This window comes from Denticeps clupeoides, chromosome 20 (assembly GCF_900700375.1).
Source record: "Denticeps clupeoides chromosome 20, fDenClu1.1, whole genome shotgun sequence".
Taxonomy (NCBI): domain Eukaryota; kingdom Metazoa; phylum Chordata; class Actinopteri; order Clupeiformes; family Denticipitidae; genus Denticeps; species Denticeps clupeoides.
The window spans coordinates 7,960,657-7,982,879 of record NC_041726.1 but is presented as its reverse complement, the minus strand read 5'-3'; the positions used below and the strand labels follow the sequence as shown (position 1 = coordinate 7,982,879).

Genomic DNA, 22,223 nt, shown 5'->3' with positions numbered 1-22,223 from the left:
AGTCCCATGACCTCTGTGTGTGTGTGTGTGTGTGTGTGTGTTACGAACGGTTCACCGCCGTTCTGTCAGGTCAGGAGCAGCTAAAATCTCAGGCATGTACAGAAAGTACAGAGCCGTTTCATACCTGCACTAATGCACCGAAAAAAATGGCTGCAGGTCATTTACATTCACAATTGATCATGCACCCTGTAAGGTATAGATTGATTGATTCACGATCGGGGTATTGATTATGAGTGATAAAAAATCCAGTATTTCAAATTGCGCGAGAAAAATTATTCAGAATACAGGAATTCTGGAAAGCAGCGTCACGAAACGAGTGGCGAGCGGTCAGAATGAAATAAACGGAAACAGAGAACCTGCATCACGTTTTTTTGCATGTTTTGTACACTGCTGTTAATGAACGGAAGTTCATAAGTTAAGAGGATGGCACTGTTGAAATGTAAACATCAAGCTGCCGCCTGCGCCGTCACGTCAGAGGTCACGAGGGGTCAGAGGCGGCCTTCTTCTCCACAACCGGGCCTCAGGAAGGCGCGCAGCAACGTCTCCCCCATGGTAACCCGACCTGGCGGTGCCATGTGGTCACTACACGTAATAACACTGACCAGAATATTACAATTAAGGCTGTTTATTCTTCTTTCATGATTAAGATTTTTTTCACCCCGCTCATCACATGCTGCCATCTTAAAACCAATCTGATATTAGATCTGCAATAGATTATAGTTATTGGTTACTTTGTACGTTTTAGTTATATAGTCATAATATTAATTATTAGTTATGGTTTCTATGCAATATTACTAAGTGGACAGAATGAAAGCGCCCGGCGAGCAGCGCGTGGAGACGGTACCTTGATCAAATCCCACAGAGGTCCAATTCCTTGTAGTGATGGCCTAGCGGTTAAGGATGTGGCCCAGTAATCAGAAGGTTCGAATCCCAATCCGCCAAGGTGCCACAGAGCAAAGCACCGTCCCCACACGCTGCTCCCCGGGCGCCTGTCATGGCTGCCCACTGCTCACCAAGGGTGATGGTTACATGCAGAGAACACATTTAGTTGTGTCACCGTGTGCAGTGCTGCAGCGTTTCACATTGACAATCACTTCACTTTCACTTTTTACTTGCAAGGTGACTAAATGCAGGTTTGTTTGTTTTTTTGCCAAATCCATATAGATAATTCCAATGAGAACCTAAACCATTGATACCAGGATACGGAAATTCACTTGAATTACACAGAGCAGCAAGAGGGTGAAAGTGTACTTCACCAATACACAAAAATATTAGATGGGATTCGAAAGAAGAAATGTGTTTATGTTACTTAATATTTTTATTACTTTCCATATTCATATCAAGTTATTTAAATTCAATGAGCAATAAAAAGCAATAAAACTTTAGTGCAAGTTCAAAAAAGAAACCACGTTGAGGAGGTTTCTTTTTCAGAGTTTAAGAGCATGTGGCAACATGGTAGAAATCACGACCGTCTTAACTTGGAGGTCATTCATAAGGTCGCATGCTTGGACCTTCACTTCCTTCTCAAGATGTCTGTGTAGTGAAGCCACAGTAGATGCCCCAGTGGTCACTGGTGTAACGTCCACAGTCCAGTTTCTCCTGACCCACCAGGGTCATGTGTTCAGGGAGCATTTTGGGCCCCACCTTCGCCGGTCGCAGGAAGATGCGGTCAAAGCGGCAGCGGCTGACGTACGAGACGCTCTTGTTGCTGTTGGCCCTTGTGTCCCAGGTGTACCTGCAGTGCTCTGGCTTCCCGAGGCTTTCCCAGATGTCACAGACACCGGCCGGCAGCCCTCCGACTCTGGCAACCTGGACAGCCACAAGGTGACAACATGACTAATTAGTTCAAGTTAAGCTTTATTGTCTCCTCAGCTACAGTAAATTCAAATTAAAATTTTATTTGTCACATACACAGTCATACATGGTATGATATGCAGTGAAATACTTTAGCGACTGCTATAGATGACAGTATCGCAAATATTGCAAACATAACAAAATATTACACTTTTATGTTTTTAATGTACAGGCCAAAATTTTGGACACACCTTCTCATTCAATGTGTTTTCTTTATTTTCATGACCATTTACATTGGTAGATTTTCACTGAAGGCATCAAAACTCCACGTGTTCATTCATAGTTATGTACTTAACAAAAAGTGGAGACCTGGTCTCCACAGTCACCGGACCTGAACCCAATCGAGATGGTTTGGGGTGAGCTGGACCGCAGAGTGAAGGCAAAGGGGCCAACAAGTGCTGAACACCTCTGGGAACTCCTTCAAGACTGTTGGAAAAGCATTTCAGGTGATGACCTCTTGAAGCTCATCGAGAGAATACCAAGAGTGTGCAAAGTGTGTTTTCAGTTATTTCACCTTTTTTTGTTAAGTACATAACTCCACATGTGTTCATTCATAGTTTTGATTCCTTCAGTGAGAATCTACCAACGTAAATGCTCATGAAAATAAAGAAAACACATTGAATGAGAAGGTGTGTCCAAACTTTTGGCCTCTACTGTACATGCATGTTAGACAGTATGTAGTAAACCGGGTTACATAAATGTTAATCTTTTTTGCACTTCAAGTAAAACAAAAGATGAAGACAACAAAACCAGACAGACAGGCCTACACCAGTGAAAGTTAAAAAATAAATAAATAAATAGTGCAAATACTGCTGTAATAGAAATATGTTCTGAACACAAGAGGTAGAGTGTGTTTGTCAGTTTGACGCTCGCAAATATGCGCTGAAGGCATCAACAGAGGTACTTACCTGCTTATGGCACAAATTGAACCTTGAACAGAAATGTTTACCATTCCAAGTGTGGCACAAGCAACAGCCAATCAAACCATTTATGCAATTTTACTGAATGCGTTGGCCCATCACTTGGTTTCGTTGCAAGTTACGTCCCAAGTGACAAACAACGACTGGTTGCAGCTAGGGGTGTTGAAATTAATCGTATAATCGATGCATCGTGATGCAGACGTGGATGATTCTGCATCGATGAAGTGCAGAACATATCATGATAATGTTGCTTGGTGTTTTTCTGCTGGCGGCATAGAAATTCTTGTTAAGAAGCAGTGTCGGTAGTGACTGACTGACTGACTAACTGAGCGGAGTACAGCGCTGCTCCGAATAGAAGTTTCATGCTGTACCGCATGGCAATCAAAGCAGGCTAGTGTTCTTTCTGTTCACTTCAAAACATTCCCGCGAAGCAGGAATGGAGGAAAAACATCATTATCGTTTACCCGGGAGTTTACAAAACCATGCATATTTTTTCTGGTGAAGCATGCAGATTAAAGGAGGCTGTCGGGAAGAGATATTCTCATGCCGCTGCTGGGGTTTCCATCACCCTCTCTTTTTATTATGCACCTCAGTTCCACCACGCCCAGGTAAATGTCGGTAACCGCTCGTATATGAGCCAGGGGAGTCAGACGCACCAAAGGTTACTGTTTTTATGTAATACAAAATGAAATAATAAAGGAACCACAGAAGCTGCATCGGGACCGGGACAGACCACTATCTCCGCCCACAGCATAGTGCTGTGTTGCATTTAAAGGGGAACTACCAGTACATACGACTGTAACAAGACGAGTGCGGACTGAATGGCGGCAGTTTTTCTGCTCGTTGTAGCAAATCAAAGAGACCATACAGGCATACGAGACCCTAACTCTTGTATTTGAAAACATCATGTGACAATGTGGAAAATGTATGGGACGCATTGATATCAAATATTGAGACCAGTGAAGGTGGTCTCAATAGTTGCAGCTCCTGTGCTCCTACGGCAAAGTAACATGTCAACACAAACACTAGCTAATAAATGTGAAATAAATGCACCTCCTCGTCCCTCAAATTTGTGTCGCCACCAAAAATGACCGCGGCGTTGTCCGGGACCTCCGAGATTTTCTTCAGCACCATCCTGAGTTGGTTCATCCGCTCCACTGATTGGTTCTTGCAACTTTCCAAGTGAGACGTCATCAGATAGATCTGCTGGCCTGCAAAATTCACCTGAAAGCACATAAAAATGGCATATGTTAAAATATGAATGATGAAAGCAATCAGCCACAACATTAAAACTATTGCGTGTAGGTCCTCCTCACACCACCTGCCCAGCTCAGACCCATGGAGGTAATCTGTGGAACCTGTTACCAAGACCGCAGAATTTATTCAAGGTTGGTTTACAAAGATCCATCTTCTTTTCACAGCTTTCTGGACTGAGTTCTGGGGAATTTAGAGTCGATGATGTTCCTCCAACCACCCTTTTTGCAGAGTGGTGGGGTGTATTATCCTGCTGAAAGATTGGACTGCAATCAGAGAACACCATTTACATGAAGGAGTGTACTTGGTCAACAACAATGGATGCAGAACCCAAGGTTTCCCAGCAGAACATAAAGCCTCCTGCTACCCTCCATGCCACCACATATGAACAATAAACACCACACTTCTCCCCGGGCGCCTTTCATGGCTGCCCACTGCTCATTAAGGGTGGTGGATAAATGCAGAGGGCACATTTCATTGTGACACTGTGTGCTGTGCTGCAATCACTTCACTTTTTAATATCCTGGCAAGGGTTTTAGTGTTATGGCTGAAAAACCAAGAACACCCACCTGAGCAACGAGGAGGTTTCTCATCATCTGGGTCATTGGATAAGCAACGATTTCACTCTTTATGAGCGTCACCCTTGACTTTTTCAGCATCAGGCCAGTGAAGTATCCTTCTTCATTCCCTGTAGGAAAAGCAGCACAACCACGCCTGGGTTACAGGGGTATCCAGGAAGCCTGGGAGAAGAAGCGGAGCAACAACGCCAGCGCCTCTCCCACCTTCAATAACGGTGTAGCTGACGGCCCGCTTCTTCAGGTACTGGACGTAACACGGAATAAGCTCCTGGAGGAAAACCACATCCGGGTTGTACCTAGGAAGTAGCAGGAGACAATCTTGGATGTAGTTTTAAAGTTTTAAAAAATAATAATAATTATGAGAAACAATTTACAGAGCCAAGTAGGAGCACAAGCCACGGGCACGTTCTGTAAGGCTCAAGGTGTCCAGGCCGTCCACGTTCCAGGAGATCAGGGACAACTTCTTGTCCTGATCCTGGTCCTCTTGAGCTTCCGCCTTGGAACTGCTGGAGCATGCAGGCTCCTCCTCAGTCAGATCTATACTGTTTGTATTCAAGGAGTTTTTAAAAAAAATGAATGAAAAGTAGCAAAAAAAAAAAAAAACTTTTGGTGTAGAACTTACCAAACAGTTTCACTGGTCTTTAATTTCTTGTTATTTGTCTCTGCATTGTCCATCTTTCCCGGTTCCTCTAACTTCCTCTTTAGGTCTTTGTCATCTTTCACTCGTAGTGAGTCTTCGTCATCAAACTCAGAGTCCATGTGTGCCTCGAAAAATGCATTCAGGGCTCTCTAAAGAAAATGAGAGAACGTTTCCTGAAAACAGTGAAGAATGTGGAGATGAGCAGCTAACGTTCCTTCTTTTCAAGCTGCTGGGAGAGCCGATCCTTCCACCCACAGCTTTTTAGGGCACACAGACAAGTCCCATGGGCTCCTGATCAGTTCCGTTTCTCCCCATCCTTTCTGCACACTTCCGCACACTTTGGAACAGTTGCCTAAACTAGTTCCTTTTTAACAAGAACTGAGCAACTTGCACAGATCAGGCAAGGACTTTGCTGCTGCTGACGATGACCGGAGGGTGGAACCTTCATCGTAACTGAAAAACGGGAATTATACAAAAAGTAAATCAATTCAAAATAGCCTTGATGAAGGGGTCGTTTTGTGGTCTTCCATATCTTTCTGCACCCTGCCCGGCCGAGAACATGCCAAGAAGTGCAGAGTAATCTACTATTTATGGAAACTGTTAACTTAAAATCCTGCCTTGCCACGTTTCTTATATTCACTGCAGATCTCGCAGCGATGACCCTACTGCACGATTGTCTGAAACAAAAAAAAAAAAAAAAAAAACAATGTCTACACATAAAAACCAATCAAGCTTCTATAATAATAATAATAATAATAATAATAAAAAAAAAACAATAAAAAAACTAAATGATTACAGAATGACAATACTGTCAAAATCTCCATATTCTCATATTCTGCAGCAAATGGGTTCTCAACCTTTTGCTAAATACGACCTCACGTTGCATACGTTTGCAGCCTCTGCAATCAGTCGTAAAAATTTATTTGGATGATAAGATTTTCTGCATTTTTCGTATCCGTAGCAAATATTTTGAGGGGTGTTTTTGCCACCAAATGAAGAATATGAAAAAGACTCAGTCAGGGTGCAAGGACCTTAAACTTTTAGGGCTTGCGAAACCAAACGAGTGCCGTTTTCTAAAGTCTGTGAGCGCAGCACACACAAATAAACCAAAGTGACACACTGCAGTTAAATTTCAAAATGTGGTGTTTATATATTTATAACATTTGAATACAGTTCAGCAACGTACATCACACGACCTGACGACCAAGAGAGCGGACAACTGACCATCACTTTATTTACCATCACCTCACGATTGAAAATGTGACACTGATTTCATATGACAGTTCAACAAACAAGTTAATAATATTAAAAAAAAATGTCACTTACATTTTGATGAAATAATGACTGTTTGGGTCTATTTTAGCTGCGAAAATAGATCCAATGAATCCAAACAAAGATCACAAATTTGTTTTCCTCCGATCCTGTAGCCTACTCGCGCCCCCCCCCCCGCGAGAGTGTCCCCCACCGGTTGATCCAGCACAACGTGTTAAATTCGAATGGATTTCAAATTGCCAATTATAACAATCATTTCTGATTTTATAACTGTTATTTCTAGTTTTATAACGGTTACTTGTAATTGTCATGTTGCCAGATCTCGCGAGAAAACACACACACACACACACACACACGAAAACAAGCCTAACGAATATAACGACATAAATATCACCTTAAAACATTTAAGTGTTTTGCTACGCAACCCAACCCCGTTAATGAGCAGCCTGGTTTGGCGTGGATGTTGTTAATGAGAAATAACAAGACAAGTTAACGACTAACTAATAAGAAAAGTAATTACCAATTGATTGTTGTTTTAGATAACGTGTAAAATGCTTTTCTGCTAAATAAACTAAGTCTTTGCAAGCGGCGGGGTGGTGTTTAGCGCGCACACACCTCCATGTCCCAGTCGTTTTCAGCCAGGTAGCACTGACCCACGGCGTCGTCCGAGCCCGTGATCACCGCGAACTCGTCGCAGAGGCCCAGCCTCGTGTCCTCCAACGCGGCCGAGCCTTCCGTGGCCATTCTCCCCGGGTCCGGGAGGGCCTGTGCAGCCGAGAGACGCGAGTAGGACGCCCGGCGCCGAGCTTCTGCGTCGCCGCCGTTCACTGGTGCGCCGCAGAAACCGCTCCGTGCAGCCGCGGTTGCCAGATCCGCTCATTTAAAGCGACGTTAACCGCCACTCTTCATAAACATACGTCTGCTTACAAATGTTCCAGGGATAGTGCTTGTGTGCATTTTCAAACACACACGATATTAGAGTTTATTGTGGTGGGGAAAAAACCGGGCCACCTGAGATCTGGCAACATGACAATTACAAGTAACCGTTACAAAACTAGAAATAAAAGCCAGAAATTTTTTGAAAAAATTGTTATAATTGGCTATTTGAAATCAATTCGAATAACATAACTTAACACGTTATGCTGGAGGATATATGACTTTTTTTGTACTCCGGAACGTTTAAGACCTAAGTCTCGGGGGCCGATTTGAGGGACGGAATCTATCAAGTTGCCGCTGTCAACATGGTGTCGTTATCGCTGAACGGGATAAAGCAAATCATGCGGACGATGGTGGACAGCCCGGGGTTTGATCGCGTGTTAAGTAAGGTGTGTTAGTGAGGAATTTTTATGGTGTATATATATATTTTTTTACAAGTTGCATTTGAAGAAGCGTCCAGTTCCAATGTCATCCTGCCCTCTGTGGCGAGGTAGCTAGAGAGCCCACTCAGGGCGGGTTTCTTTCAACGTTAGTGGAATGTTAGAAGTTTTGCCTGGTCCACATGTAGCTAACTCACCTTTTATGATCGTAAAACTACAGTTTAACTTAATCCAGCTAATCAAACTTCAAATCAGGATGAACCAATTGTAAAGTCTTCTTATGACTTCTGTCTTAAATTAACCTATGAGATCTTTTTTTTTTTTTTTTGCCTTTCTGCATTTTTAAAAATCAAAAACCTTAAAAATTTAAAAACCTTCTGGGCAAGGACCTGAAATAATCATCCCAGATCTTGCTTGTGGTGTTTTGAGGTACAGCTTCTGGCTGCGTGTTTCGCTGCAGGTGAACCTGGTGTCGGCCAGCCCTGGCAAGGTGGTCTGTGAGATGAAGGTGGAGGAGGAGCACACGAACCGTGGCGGGACCCTGCACGGGGGGCTGACGGCGACCCTGGTCGACGTCGTCTCCACCACTGCGCTCATGTACACCGAGCGGGCCGCGCCCGGAGTCAGTGTCGACATGAACATAACGTGAGTTCGAACACGCTCCCCGAGTACAACGGTCCAACGCGATCGTTCCCAGGACTTGCAGAACATTTGCTGTGCTGTGACAGGTACATGAATGCGGCCAGGATCGGAGAGGACGTGGTGATCACGGCGCAAGTTCTGAAGCAGGGCCGGACCTTGGCGTTCGCCACAGTGGACCTGACCAGCAAAGCTACTGGAAAACTTATAGCGCAGGGAAGACACACCAAGCATCTAGGTAGCTAGTCCCCTGGAGGGCTCATGTAATAAACACCACCGCGCTTGCAGAGTTTGTGCTGCTTCGAGATATGTTCAGCAGTGTGGTTTTTATTTCAATATTTCAAACAAAAGAAAAAAAAAAAAAAAACAATTTCTCCACTAGCTCCTTTCATTAGCATGTTTTATCTTAAGAACAAGAAGCTTTGTCTTCTTAACCAAGTGACTTACAGAGAACGTGTTTCATGTTTATAAGCACAAAAAAAAAAAATTAGTTCTTACAACTAACCCCCCTGAACCCCCTCACAGCGGTAAATAAGCATTAACATTAAGTCGCCCGTTTTATACCCACCACCAGAAACAGGATCTCAGTTCAGTAGCATAAATGTATAGTGCATCGTTTGCTCGTACGGTGACGAGCAGCCACCAAATCCAGCCACCAGAGCCACATCTTCAGAAGTCGCGTGCGCAGCGTTGCACGCAGCATTTGGACCCCCACCCAGTTCCTTCAGGGTCAAGCTCCAGATCGTACGCAGTCTTGTAATTACATGGCAAGCATGACAAAGTTTTACAGGTTGTAGGCAAGGAATGACACTTGAAATAAAAAGTCCAGCAAAATTAAACCAAAACCCAAGGCAGTAAAAGACTATGGAGACACGATGCCTACACCAAATGAGTCTTGACGAGTATTGTTTGCAGTGTTAATCTTGTGCATTTTCAGCAGCTACACCCAGGCTGTCACACACTGTCATTACACAGAGACATCTCTATTGTATTCTTTAACTGTTGCAAATTGACAGACAGATGACAATTGAACAATACTATGACTCAGACATGCGACCAGTCCAAAACAAGATCACAAAGTCACGAAGAACATTTTTTTTTTTCTTCCTTAGAAACAAAAACAAAAAAAAACAAACCTCAAGTGTTCCTTCAGTGACTGGTGTCGTTGACAGTGTGGCTCCAAAAGAACAACCACTCAAAATCAATGTTCTTGCAGGTTAAAAAAAAAAAAAAAAAAAAAAAAATGAATGATAGAATAAATTAAAACGAAAGGGTTAAGTTGGGACCAGGGGAATGTGGACCAAACCAAAGCTGGCTGTCGGCTTGATCGGGCAGAGGTGGGAAATGAATGGGATTCAGGATGAAAATTACTGGTTAAAAAAAAAATAAATAAAGAGAGGAGAGTTCCAAGCACAAGTTCAATTCTATTCAATAGAAAGATGTGTGGATGAGGTCAACTTGCTTTGGTGGCCATGGGGTTTGTGGGGGGCTGTGCCCTAGTCTGGCATATAGGGACGGAGGTGGTCCTCGATGTCTCCTACACCCCAGCAGGTCAGCTGGTCCTGTGGTAGGTAGAGACAGATGCTGCACAACTTGAAAACTGTGGCCTTGGTTTTTGGAGTCTGTCAGAAAACAGAAATAATTCAAGGTTCGAAATTATTTCAAAACAGTCAGGGTTCTTAAACATTTATCATATGACTAAGGAAAAAATGTCATATCAAAACACCAATTACTCTTCCTCAAAGTTTGAATGGGGTCAATTTAACGAGTTATGCTGTTGTAATTTACATGACATAAAAAGGGGACAAGCTGTGGAGGTGCTGGAATATGAAAGCAACGCACGCAACACTGTGTGATACTACTTATATGTTAATTTGGTATTTCAAAACTTTTCAAAGCCAATAAGATGGTGGTAGTTGTCTAGTGGGTAACACACTCGCCTACGAACCAGAAGACCCAGGTTCAAATCCCACTTACTACCATTGTGTCCCTGAGCAAGACACTTAACCTTAAGTTGCTCTAGGAAGTCTGTCCCAGTAACTTATGATAGCAAGTCTCTCTGGATAAGGGTGTCTGATAAATGCTGTAAATGTAGAAGATTCTCTTTTCAAATCCCATGACTTTTCTAGGTTTTAATGACCGTAGGATCACTGTACAGTGCTACGGCACTGGAATACTCTGGGGTAAAACTGGACACAGGAAATAAGAAGCTGTCAGACAGATGTTATACGTCTAATCTAAAAAGAAATGTTTTTGACTAAACCTATTAAAATGCAAATCAAACTAGGGTGTTCTGAAGTGGAGCCCAGCATATATTTTGCAAAATGCAACAATAATCTCCATAGTTCTATTCTTAGCCTCTAAAATAATTTAAACCCACATATTTGGGAGAATAATAATAATAAAAAAAAAAATTAAAAAAAAAGGTAAAACACAATCAGATCACGGGATAAAATGGTGATCTGTACAAAAGGAGCATTTCAGCAACAGCATCACAGCCTACCTGTAAGTGCTGTTTGTCCATGAAGAGAAACACAGACTGACTGGGGTTGTTCATAACCATTCCGGCCTTGTCCTTCCGGCCAATAGCATGCACGAACTGTTTCTCGTAGTCTCCATGATGAAACTCGAACTTTGCCTGTCATAATAAAAAAAAAAAAACAAACATTAAAAAAGGTTAAATGCTGTGTTAAATACTTACAGCAGCCAGAACTGAAAATGGGTTTTTGCTACGGATCATGGTACCTGAACAGGCCTGAAAGGTTCGTGGTCTGCCCCCTTCCATCTGGAGAACAGGAGACAAACTATCTTCTCAATGTCATTGCGGGGCCAAAGGATGAAATCCATGTCCTGGGTGCAACCTATGACATCCTATCAAGATAACAGGATTTCACAGTCAATGATCAGTCCGCTTGTATTTCTAGGCTGTGTCATTCAGACGCACGGATAAAGGCGGATCTTCACCTACCCTGCGCATTGACTGGTAGCGAGGGGCGTGCAACTGTACAATGTCTTTTTGCAGCAGTTCAATAGAACTCTCCAAGGAGTAGCTGGAATCCCGCACGCCTTTGAAGATGTTCTCTTCGTAGTTGTTGGTCATGACTGATAGCACATCAGTCACCTCAAAAAGTGCAGACTTCTTCTTCTGGTCAAAAAAAAAAAACAAAACAAGACACACACACACACAAGGCACAAATGTCACAGACTGAGCCATAAATTCAGATATGCAACACGATGGATGAACACAAATCGCACCTTTTCTTTGAACACGAAGGCAACGTATATCTTGAAGTCAAACTGGTCAGCCAGAGATTCCCTTTTCTTTCGAAGCTGAGCGCGCAGTCGGTTTCTCATTTGGTTCCTTCTTGAAGCAGAGTCCCCCATCGCTGTTCTTGTTCCAAGTATATATTTACGAGTCTAGAAAATCTAGGTTTGTTTCGCGACCGTGTAGAATTTTAAACCCCCGTCAAAAAACTGCGATAAGAGCCTACTTCTAAGGAAGTTAAGGAGCGGGGGAAAGTAAATAGCGGGGAATTTTACCACTAAGTCATTGTTTTGGAGGAAAAGGGGAAAGCGTGCAGGCCGCCGATCGACTTCGCAGCGACCACGGAGGCAAATTCACTTTCCATTTTACTGCTTTAGGAAATCATGTCGTTCAAATGGGTGGGGGGAGATCAACGACCAAAAAGGAAGGAAGGAAGCAAGAAAGAAAAAGCTAAACAAATGGGTTTCGGTCTTATTTTTATCGTTTGGAGAGAAAAAAAAAAAAAACTTGGGACAACGAAAAGTGTAAACTCGCTACTTTCGAAATCGACGCGGCTTGAGCATTTTCTTATTTTCGCTGCTGCTGTTGGTTTTAAAGAACAAAAAAAAAAAAAAAAAAGAGGAGTTATCGGTGCCTACGGTGACTTTCGTCCATGACTGTCGATAAACACGAAGCGTGTATTTTAAGTTCGCAAAGACGAGTTTTTAGGAGCGACGTTTCGTGTGACGGGAGAGCCAGGCGGCCGCGGCGAACGGACAGAAGTGCCATAGTACGCTGGCACGCAAGTGTCCTGACATCATTTTTTTTAAAATCTTTCTTTTTTTAATTTGTTTGTTTTGTTTTTTTTAAACTGGCCAAGCGTTTCCTAGTCGTGAGCCATGACCGTTCTGACGGCGGACCAGCCGGCTAACTCGTGCTAAGCTAGCCAGGCTACGCAGTCGTACGCGTCACCAACCGTTAGCTGGCTAACCGCGCATTTAACTACATTTTACTGCGACCTGCACCTTTTAGTTTTTATTTCTCTCCCCCTCCCTTCCTCGTTTTCTTCTGTTAATTCGCCGACGGACGTTTTACATCTTTCGGGCGGCTCGGGAGCGAAGTTTGCTGCGCTGACGCGGAGGTCCGAGCCGAGCTGGGCGAGCTAGCAGCTAGCTGGTGTCGCCCGTCGCCATTTCTGGAGGCTGCGAACTTCTCGTTTTTTATTTTCTAAACGCGCCGAGCTGCATCGCGTTTCGCGCCGGGGGGGTGTCGGCCGTCGGGCTCTGGAATAGCAGAGATCTTCCGGTGGCTGGTGTATTCGCTCGTCTTCGAGCCGCTTTTCTTCAGTCGTCACAGACCACCAGCCCAGCCAGCAGCCACGCCATGTCAAGATAAAGTGACAAACCAACTGCAGTCCTCCGTTCTTTCGGGAGACAGACGACGAAATTTGCTTCTCGGTGGACCCATGCTCGCTAGTAATTGAGTCTTTTGTTGTTTGTTCGTTTCCTCTCTCTCTCTTTTTGTAAAGGGCGAATCTCCGTCCTGCTCTCCTGTCTGACGCCCGCGGCCTCCGACCTCCGTCCTGCTGCGCGTAAATGGCAGCGTCGTCTCGCCGAGAAAGCGATCCAAAATGGCGGCGGCCACGTGACGCCCGGATGGACGCCGCGATTCGCCGCCGCGCTCAAGCGGACTCGGTAGCCGAACCAAAATTGGTATTTTGGTAGCCAGTGAAATGAAATGCGGAGGGCAGTGCATTAAAGTTGCATTATTCCGATTTATTCGAAAGTCAAACCGTGCTGACAGAGTTGCCAGATTGTAATTAAATTGATGAATGATGAATGGTTGAGCATGAGTAAGGGAGCGAGATAACGTTTGGATGCACGTTGCAACAAAGATAAATAGAATATAAGTTCAATTAAGATTCACAGGTAGTGGGTTAAAGTGCCGGTAAGATGATGATTGAGCAAAAAAAGGAACTGCGGTTATTGCACACGTGTCCAAAGATACATAGAATGAGGTATGACCGTTAGAATAAAAGTGCACGACAATTTTTGAACAGGGCATTAAATAATAATAAGAAGGCCGAGTGGATGTGTGCGTGTGTACAAGTCCAGGCCGTTTGTTTGTATGATCTTTCCGAGTCTGATCCATTGTTTTACTTGAAATGTGAGGTATTACTGTGGGGTCTTTTTTTGCTACGTGCATCTGCGATTGGTTGATTCCATTTTAAATAAAAAAAAAGTCATTTGGGATAATTTGTCTCAAAAGTGCTTTGTACTTTTACTTGAGTTGTCTTTGCTCACCAGTAGCAGTATTTGTCCTATTATGATTTTTTTCATAAGGTTGCCGTAATCAGAAGGTTGCCGGTTCGAATCCCGATCCGCCAAGGTGCCACTGAGCAAAGCACCGTCCCCACACACTGCTCCCCGGGCGCCTGTCATGGCTGCCCACTGCTCACTCAGGGTGATGGATTAAATGCAGAGGACAAATTTCACTGTGTGCACCGTGTGCTGTGCTGCTGTGTATCACATGTGACAATCACTTCACTTTCACTTCACTTATACTTCATCTGAAGTCTCTTTCCAAAATTCCGCCTTCAGAATTCAGAATTTCAGCCTCTTTGATTCAGTCCCGGGGTGAGATTTCCGCAGGTCAAACCGTTTCAGTGTCTGTAGCTTTAAATTCTAATGAGGAGGAGAGGGGCAGAAAGAGGAGGAGATAATATGCATAGTATTTAGTATTTAATAGTATTTATAATAATATAATAGTATTTATCTATATACTGTATCTATTCATATAAAGTCCATTAAATAAAAAGACGAGACAACGAGGCTCCAATTACAGTAAAAACAAGAAACATATAGGACACAGAGTTGGCATATTTAAATTGGGCAGGTACATGGAATAGGGCAGAACATATGTACACGGAGTAGGCAATCTATCTTCTTTAAGCTAGAAGCGGGATAACTATTTGTAAAAATAAATTCTTTAACATGGAATGATCTCCCGAGAATGAGGTTGTCAGTGAGGAACAGTGATGTGTAAAGTGCAGGGGGCAGGTAGTGAGTTCACCAGCCTGACGGCTATTTTGCATTGGTGGAAAGCAGTCAAAAGAGTCCATGTGACATGGGTGAAGGGTCAAGCAATATGCTTTAGTGCTTATCTAGTGTGCCTTGCCATTGTTTTGAACAGTTTTGTGTAATGTTGCCCCCCTACCTAGCAACCCTGTTTTTTTTACAGTCCCATGGTGACCGATGGTCTTATATCTGCACCCTTTACTCTCCTTGCACCACCATGCCCCTTTTTGTTTTTGTATGTAAATCCATAGGTTATGTTAACTAGATACGTGACATATGCATGTCATTGATATGTTTACGTATACTTCACCATCACCTGTGTTTTCTGGATTAACATGCATATATGTTATATCTTGCCTAAATCTGCTGTTTAAAAAAAAACTTGAAAACAACAAGGAATATATATAAGGTGTGTGTGTGTGTGTGTGTGTGTGTGTGTGTGTGTATATATATATATATAAACACACACAGAGACAGAAAATGTAAAAGAAAATGTGCAGGTTGTCTGATTCCTGTATTGTCTGATTAAGTATTTAACACTACTTAAAAACAATTGGGCAGGTGTACATTCTCTTTTACCAAATACATAAAACCTTAACAAACCTAATCATTCAAGGAAATGTGTCTGTAACTGGATTAAAATTTAAAAGAAAATGTTTTTTTTTTTATCCCAGTGAAGCAGTTTGCATAAATATATAAGATATATTACAAATATATAAAAGGTATCAACTACTTGTTTTTTGGGTGTTCTGGCACTTGCGCATAATGCCTCGGTATGATATTTCAATATCCTACCCCACCCACCCACACAAACATAAACTCCCAATGGTCTCCCAAACATAAACTCCCAATACTCATCCATGGTCTACCTTTATGTGCCATCCGACCTCTACAACTAATACAAAATGCAGCAGCACGACTGATCTTCAACCTTCCCAAATTCTCCCACACCGCCCCTCCGCTACGTCCCCTCCACTGTCTCCCAGTAGCTGCACGCATCAGGTTCAAAATACTGATGCTGGCCTACAAAGCCAAACATGGAGTAGCACCATCCTACCTCACAGCCCTTATTACACCTCGCACTGCACCTCGTATACTCCGAGCCTCCAGTACTGCTCGCCTGGTCCCTCCATCTCTGAAGGTACAAGGAAAACATTCATCTAGACTCTTCTCCGTCTTGGCCCCTCGGTGGGGGCATGAACTTCCCCTCGAGGTCAGAACAGCTCAGTCATTGAGTATTTTCAAACGGCAGCTCTAGACCTTCCTATTTAGAGAATATTTAGATTAACTTGTAACCTTCTTATTGTCTGACTTCTGTATAGAAACTACAACAGAGTGAATAAAAAGATTGTATTCATAGTTGGGGTCCTAGTGAACCAGAATTGATCACTTCATTGATGGTAACTTGAAAGCACGTTGTAAGTCGCTCTGGATAAGGGCGTCTGCCAAATGCCTTAAATGTAAATTACGGCTTCCAGTCATCCAAAAGGACTGACATAACCCAGTTAGGGTGACTTATTGGGGCAGTGGTGGCCTAGCGGTTAAGGAAGCGGCCCCATAATCATAAGGTTGCCGGTTCGAATCCCAATCCGTCAAGGTGCCACTGAGCAAGGTACCGTCCCCACACACTGCTGCTCCCCGGGCGCCTGTCATGGCTGCCCACTGCTCACCAAGGGTGATGGTTAAAAGCAGAGGACACATTTCATTGTGTGCACTGTGTGCTGTGCTGCTGTGTATCACAAGTGACCTTCACTTCACTTTTCTATACTTTACAATAGGTAAGATGACCCGTTTAAAAAGGCAGAAGTCTCCCATTGGTGAAAAAAAAATGTAATGGGCGGGACTGGCCGTCTGGCAGCCTGCAGTGAGAGGCTTCTCGAGCTTTCCATCGCAGAACCCCCCCGCCCATTAAAAGTTTCCCGCCCATAGCGTTGCGCCGCCTTCCTATAAATGACCCCCGAGGCGTCACTAGCAAACCACTTCCTTCTCAGTCGGAGTCTTCGCTGTCGGGCGGAAGGAACAAAGAATCGACGAAAATGGTGCGTGTCTCTCGGGCTCGGCTTTTTTTTTTTTTTTTGGTGATATTATGTGTTTCAGGTGTCGTGTATTATAGTTCTGTATCGCAGGCCATGAGATTGAACTGGTAAACCTGTTTTGCACTGCGAGTGGGAGTAGTGCCTGTTTAATGGGACGTTTTGTTTTACTTTTTATTTTTTTATTTTTGGTTTAATGGGTGGATATTTTGCACCCTGTCTTCAGAAGGCCAGCGACAAGTTAGTTTAAGTGGGTGGGGGCTGCCGCGCCCTTCCCGCTCGCCGCTGCGCGCCCTCTCCGTTTGACTGAGTCGTTTTTGTTTTAGTAATGAATCGAAGTTTAAAAAAAAAAAAAAAAAAACCGCGGGGCTACTGATGTCCTTAGCATTATTTTTTTTTTTACCAACTTTCTTACTAGGCCCTTCATGTGCGATTCTTCGCTACTACTTGCGCTATTCGTGTCACGTGTTAAGTATAGGATTCTTACCGTTATTATAACCTGGAAAATTCATGGACTTTGAAGAGAATTTTCCACGCCCCGAAAAGTTTTGCCATAAGTGGTCATTGAAATCTGACGCATGTGTATAACATGAAGTACGTAGGTCTCGTCAGAAACTTTTACAACTAGAACAGTTTCTTTACTAGTTGTACGTTAGTGAGCCACGTCACGTGGTTCTGCGTGCGATGCCTCCATAGTCCAGAGCCCAGTCACGTGACTTCTTTTAGAACTACAGAGGTCTGTGCCCGGACCTGATTGAGGCCATTTTACTCGGGCGAGCTCGAACTCTCGTTTCACTTCAACTTGTAATGGTTGTCAACTTTTGAACAAGTAGAACATTTTGTTTAGTAATTGAAACATGGAAATTCTTCTGTGAAACCGTAAGAATCCTGTGAAATAAGTTAACACATTATAATCACATGAACAATTAATTACTGACCCTCCTGATATGTTTTCATTTATTGTATATTCACTGTTTTACATTGGCTTTCAGCGCGAATGTATTTCCATGCATGTCGGCCAAGCCGGAACTCAGATGGGCAATGCATGCTGGGAGCTGTACTGCCTGGAGCATGGAATCCAGCCTGATGGTCAGATGCCCAGTGATAAGACCATAGGAGGTGGAGACGACTCCTTCAACACCTTCTTTAGCGAGACTGGTGCTGGTAAACACGTCCCACGTGCTGTCTTTGTGGACCTGGAGCCAACAGTCATTGGTAAGCTCTACTTCAGAAATTTTTAAACCCCCCCCCCCCCATTTTTAAATTCATTTCTCTTTATTTAATTGTTTTTGTTAATGATTTTTTTTTTATTTTATTTCTGCCCCTCCCCTTCAGATGAAGTTCGCACTGGTACCTACAGGCAACTTTTCCACCCAGAGCAGCTCATAACTGGGAAAGAGGATGCTGCAAACAATTATGCTCGTGGCCACTACACGATTGGCAAAGAAATCATTGATATGGTTCTTGACCGTGTCCGCAAGCTGGTATGTATTTTTATAAATTTGTCCATTTCATTATTCAAATTTTAATTATTTTTAAGTAGTTTTTTCTTTCCTGTTTTGTTTCTTAGGCTGACCAGTGTACTGGGCTCCAGGGCTTCCTGATCTTCCACAGTTTTGGTGGAGGAACTGGCTCTGGTTTCACCTCCTTGCTAATGGAGCGTCTCTCTGTTGACTATGGAAAGAAGTCCAAACTGGAGTTTGCGGTCTACCCAGCTCCTCAGGTGTCTACTGCTGTGGTTGAGCCTTACAACTCCATCCTGACCACCCACACCACCCTGGAGCACTCCGATTGTGCCTTCATGGTCGACAATGAAGCCATCTATGACATCTGTCGCAGAAACCTAGACATTGAGCGTCCCACCTACACCAACCTCAACCGGCTCATCGGCCAGATTGTGTCCTCCATCACCGCCTCCCTGCGCTTTGATGGTGCCCTGAATGTGGACCTGACTGAGTTTCAGACCAACCTGGTGCCGTACCCTCGCATCCACTTCCCCCTGGCCACTTACGCCCCTGTAATCTCTGCTGAGAAGGCCTACCATGAGCAGCTGTCAGTAGCTGACATCACCAATGCTTGCTTTGAGCCGGCCAATCAGATGGTGAAGTGTGACCCACGTCACGGTAAGTACATGGCCTGCTGCCTGCTGTACCGTGGCGACGTGGTGCCCAAAGATGTCAACTCTGCCATTGCCACCATCAAAACCAAGCGCACGATTCAGTTTGTGGATTGGTGTCCCACTGGCTTCAAGGTGGGCATCAACTACCAGCCTCCTACTGTGGTGCCTGGTGGAGACCTGGCCAAGGTGCAGAGAGCAGTGTGCATGCTGAGCAACACCACAGCCATTGCTGAAGCCTGGGCTCGACTGGACCACAAGTTTGACCTGATGTACGCCAAGAGGGCCTTTGTCCACTGGTATGTGGGAGAGGGTATGGAGGAGGGAGAGTTCTCTGAGGCTAGAGAAGACATGGCTGCCCTGGAGAAGGATTATGAAGAAGTGGGCACTGACAGTGTTGGAGAGGAAGATGAAGAAGGAGAGGAATATTGAGCGGTTTTCTTCAAGGCTGATCACTTAGTTCCCAAAGAAATCGACAGTTTGTGTTCAAGAGTTTTGTGTTGTGTGACTTCTTTTTTTTACTTCAATACATCTTAATGTTTAAAAATTGGCTTTTGTCTTTCATTATAAAGTGCTGCCTTTTCCTTCCCGATGCCTTTCTGTCCACAATGATTTTAATTCTGCAGCAAAGCAGTCGTGGTAACAGCTGTGACTACAATGCAACCTGAAACTGGTTTCTGGTTTAGCCTCTAAAAGGCTGCCTAACTTTGCATGTATTGCTGAAGAACTGTGTCTTTGAGCCTGAATGCACTGATCATGGAGGGTTGATTTGTCCACCCTGGCTGTCAACCATTCCAACGCAGTTCACCCCTTAGTCAACACTTCACCACAAAATGGGCCTGTAAGCCTGGACTGGCTGTGATTTACAGGTTGCTAAAGTCACGTTCCGTGTGGAGGTGGGAGGACTGTGTCCCTGCAGCGTTCTGTACAAGCTGGCAAGTAAAGATCTGGAGGCTGGGACTGTTCAGTTGAGACCTCGATTTATAGATGTTTGGGACTGGTCAGAACTGGCTGTCTGCTTATCAGTGTCCACCAGCAGGCCTGCGACTGACATAATCAAGGCGAGGAGTGAAGAGAGGGTGTTTATTTGGTCTGACACTTCGTGTTGCCGATGAATTATGTAAGGCAATGACCTGCTTTTATGAAGCACATTTTTATTTAATGATCACAGCAATCTAAAGCAACATAACACTGCCTGGTGTATTTTATAATACTCAGTCACGGGAATTTTGTCATTTCATTAGGGACCAAATAAACGATACATATGCACAATGATGCAGTTGCATCACTTCACAAACAATTTAAGTCGAGTACAAAATTATGTATTCAAATATATTTTATGTTTTTTGTAGATTTGTTCATTTGCATGAGGAATACAACAATACATTTATGACTGCAATGAATGACAGTGAAATTGAGGTAAAGAGTCTATATATCGTAAAGATAAGGGGGTAAGAAATCCACTCTGACTGGTGCTTCTTAATGACCCACAATCCTTCATTTCCAATAGAACTGAGCTGCTAAACATACTCTGGATTTATGAGAATGAATACTTAAATACTTGAGAGCATGACACACCATGGGTCATTTTTGGATTACAGTTACTAGAAGCTTACAGACCTGTGGGAGTGGCCACCTTTTCTCACCCACTCACTCCTCCAACAATCTCCTGAGGGAGATCTTCTCCCAGAATGCACCACCAGCATTCAAAAGTGACCAAAACATCAGCCAGAGAGCATAGGAACTGAGAAGTGGTCTGTGGTCACCACCTATAGGACCCCGCCTTTATCGTCTGTAAGTTCCACCTGTTGTCCATTCCATTTTTTGAGCAGTGTATAATTAGATGCAAAAAAGGAAGATATAAATGAACCTCATGACTCCCAAGATGTTGGTGATGCTATAAATACTGTCAGAATCCATCTGACACAGAGACAGAGAAGGAGGGACTCGCGGCGGAGCGATGAAGAAGAAAAAAGAATTATGGCAACAGATAATAGTCGATGCCACAGACAAAGACATAAATATATGTGAGGAATAAAATAAAAAGAAATGTATAAACTAGCTGGCCTTTTCAATTGTACACCCAACACACAACTACAAATATATAATGTAAACATATATGGTATTTCAAATCACTTTTGAAGAAAAACAGAAGTGTCCAAAATGTAACCGGTTTAGTTTTTGTCACCAAGACATTTCCTCCTTGAAAACAATAAGAATGTTCAAGTTAAAATACATAATACATTAGGTGTATCTTTTAAAGTGGCCAAACCGTGTAGCTACAGTGCATGATTGTGGGCAGGGGGCGCAGTACCTGCGGAGGTCCAGCAGAGGGCGGGTCGAGTTAGGAATTCCCCGGGCAGGACAGCTGAGGAAGTGGAACTGAGTGAGACTTCGAGTTTCCTGGGTCTGAACGTTCTTTACATAGAAACTCCGCACCAGGAAGTCATTGCACTAGATATGCTCAGACACCAGATTTCCCTCTAAACCAGAGATACAAGAAAAAATTAAAAGCATGGCATACTAGTTCCAATGCAGATGCACGTGTTATGCATTATGCATTATAAAGCAGGGCGAGCCAAGTCATATGCTTCCTAATTGATTTGCCAGATGCATGTCACATTGACAGTTATCAATTGCTCAAACCTCCAGTTACCTCATAGATGTGGTAGAGAGAAGAGCCTTCGTCAGGCCAGTAGCGATCACACTGCTTCTCAAAATGCAGCAGCACGACTGATCTTCAACCTTCCCAAATTCTCCCACACCGCCCCTCTGTTACGTTCCCTCCACCGGCTCCCAGTAGCTGCACGCATCAGATTCAAAATACTGATGCTGGCCTACAAAGCCAAACATGGAGTAGCACCATCCTACCTCACAGCCCTTATTACACCTCGCACTGCACCTCGTATACTCCGAGCCTCCAGTACTGCTCGCCTGGTCCCTCCATCTCTGAAGGTAAAAGGCAGACATTCATCTAGACTCTTCTCCGTCTTGGCCCCTCGGTGGTGGAATGAACCTCCCCGTCGAGGTCAGAACAGCTCAGTCACTGAGCACCTTCAAACGACAGCTCAAGACCTTCCTCTTTAGAGAATATTTAGATCAACTTTCTTATTGTCGAACTTGTGTACAGAATCTACAACAGAGTGAATAAAAAGATTGTATTCATAGTTGGGGTCCTAGTGAACCGGAATTGATCTCTTCATCGATGGTAACTTGAAAGCACGTTGTAAGTCGCTCTGGATAAGGGTGTCTGCCAAATGCCGTAAATGTAAATGTAATG

General features: G+C 43.7%; 4 protein-coding genes across 5 annotated transcripts; 2 read left to right on the top strand and 2 right to left on the bottom strand.

The window, feature by feature from the left end:
• Positions 1 to 1,295: 1,295 nt before the first annotated feature.
• On the bottom strand, positions 1,296 to 7,358 carry tdp2b (tyrosyl-DNA phosphodiesterase 2b). The gene is made up of 7 exons (XM_028964044.1): positions 7,134 to 7,358; positions 5,229 to 5,395; positions 4,981 to 5,148; positions 4,811 to 4,902; positions 4,598 to 4,716; positions 3,828 to 3,998; positions 1,296 to 1,809 (listed from the first exon to the last, which is right to left on the bottom strand). The coding sequence occupies exons 1-7, from the start codon at positions 7,260 to 7,262 to the stop codon at positions 1,525 to 1,527; spliced, it is 1,131 nt and encodes a 376-aa protein (XP_028819877.1). The 5' UTR covers positions 7,263 to 7,358; the 3' UTR covers positions 1,296 to 1,524.
• A 360-nt stretch (positions 7,359 to 7,718) lies between these two features.
• On the top strand, positions 7,719 to 8,778 carry acot13 (acyl-CoA thioesterase 13). Its single transcript, XM_028964802.1, has 3 exons — positions 7,719 to 7,843; positions 8,295 to 8,479; positions 8,563 to 8,778. The coding sequence occupies exons 1-3, from the start codon at positions 7,760 to 7,762 to the stop codon at positions 8,717 to 8,719; spliced, it is 426 nt and encodes a 141-aa protein (XP_028820635.1). The 5' UTR covers positions 7,719 to 7,759; the 3' UTR covers positions 8,720 to 8,778.
• Positions 8,779 to 8,859: 81 nt separating this feature from the next.
• Positions 8,860 to 13,333, bottom strand: c20h6orf62 (chromosome 20 C6orf62 homolog). 2 transcript variants are annotated; one of them, XM_028964800.1, is made up of 5 exons: positions 11,729 to 13,333; positions 11,442 to 11,618; positions 11,219 to 11,344; positions 10,977 to 11,111; positions 8,860 to 10,095 (listed from the first exon to the last, which is right to left on the bottom strand). In XM_028964800.1, exons 1-5 carry the CDS (start codon positions 11,855 to 11,857, stop codon positions 9,970 to 9,972), a joined length of 693 nt encoding a protein of 230 aa, XP_028820633.1. In that variant the 5' UTR covers positions 11,858 to 13,333; the 3' UTR covers positions 8,860 to 9,969. The 2 variants fall into 2 exon arrangements, with proteins under 2 accessions (XP_028820633.1, XP_028820634.1); XM_028964801.1 differs by having other exon boundaries at positions 11,442 to 11,615.
• Positions 13,334 to 16,766: 3,433 nt separating this feature from the next.
• Positions 16,767 to 20,216, top strand: LOC114769889 (tubulin alpha chain-like). The gene is made up of 4 exons (XM_028963220.1): positions 16,767 to 16,833; positions 17,820 to 18,042; positions 18,163 to 18,311; positions 18,398 to 20,216. Exons 1-4 carry the CDS (start codon positions 16,831 to 16,833, stop codon positions 19,373 to 19,375), a joined length of 1,353 nt encoding a protein of 450 aa, XP_028819053.1. The 5' UTR covers positions 16,767 to 16,830; the 3' UTR covers positions 19,376 to 20,216.
• The last annotated feature ends 2,007 nt before the right edge of the window (positions 20,217 to 22,223 follow it).

Bases quoted from the DNA above. Each gene is read 5' to 3' on its own strand.
- tdp2b (XM_028964044.1), bottom strand. From the start codon at position 7,262: ATGGCCACGGAAGGCTCGGCCGCGTTGGAGGACACGAGGCTGGGCCTC. The intron at 4,717-4,810 runs GTGGGAGAGGCG...CTTTTCCTACAG, and splicing joins CAGCTACACCGTTATTGAAG to GGAATGAAGAAGGATACTTC. The intron at 3,999-4,597 runs GTGGGTGTTCTT...ATGTGCTTTCAG, and splicing joins GAAACCTCCTCGTTGCTCAG to GTGAATTTTGCAGGCCAGCA.
- acot13 (XM_028964802.1), top strand. From the start codon at position 7,760: ATGGTGTCGTTATCGCTGAACGGGATAAAGCAAATCATGCGGACGATG. The intron at 7,844-8,294 runs GTGTGTTAGTGA...GTTTCGCTGCAG, and splicing joins TTGATCGCGTGTTAAGTAAG to GTGAACCTGGTGTCGGCCAG. The intron at 8,480-8,562 runs GTGAGTTCGAAC...GTGCTGTGACAG, and splicing joins AGTGTCGACATGAACATAAC to GTACATGAATGCGGCCAGGA.
- c20h6orf62 (XM_028964800.1), bottom strand. From the start codon at position 11,857: ATGGGGGACTCTGCTTCAAGAAGGAACCAAATGAGAAACCGACTGCGC. The intron at 11,345-11,441 runs GTAGGTGAAGAT...TTATCTTGATAG, and splicing joins GCTACCAGTCAATGCGCAGG to GATGTCATAGGTTGCACCCA. The intron at 11,112-11,218 runs GTACCATGATCC...TTATTATGACAG, and splicing joins AACCTTTCAGGCCTGTTCAG to GCAAAGTTCGAGTTTCATCA.
- LOC114769889 (XM_028963220.1), top strand. The intron at 18,043-18,162 runs GTAAGCTCTACT...CCTCCCCTTCAG, and splicing joins CCTGGAGCCAACAGTCATTG to ATGAAGTTCGCACTGGTACC. The intron at 18,312-18,397 runs GTATGTATTTTT...TTTGTTTCTTAG, and splicing joins TTGACCGTGTCCGCAAGCTG to GCTGACCAGTGTACTGGGCT.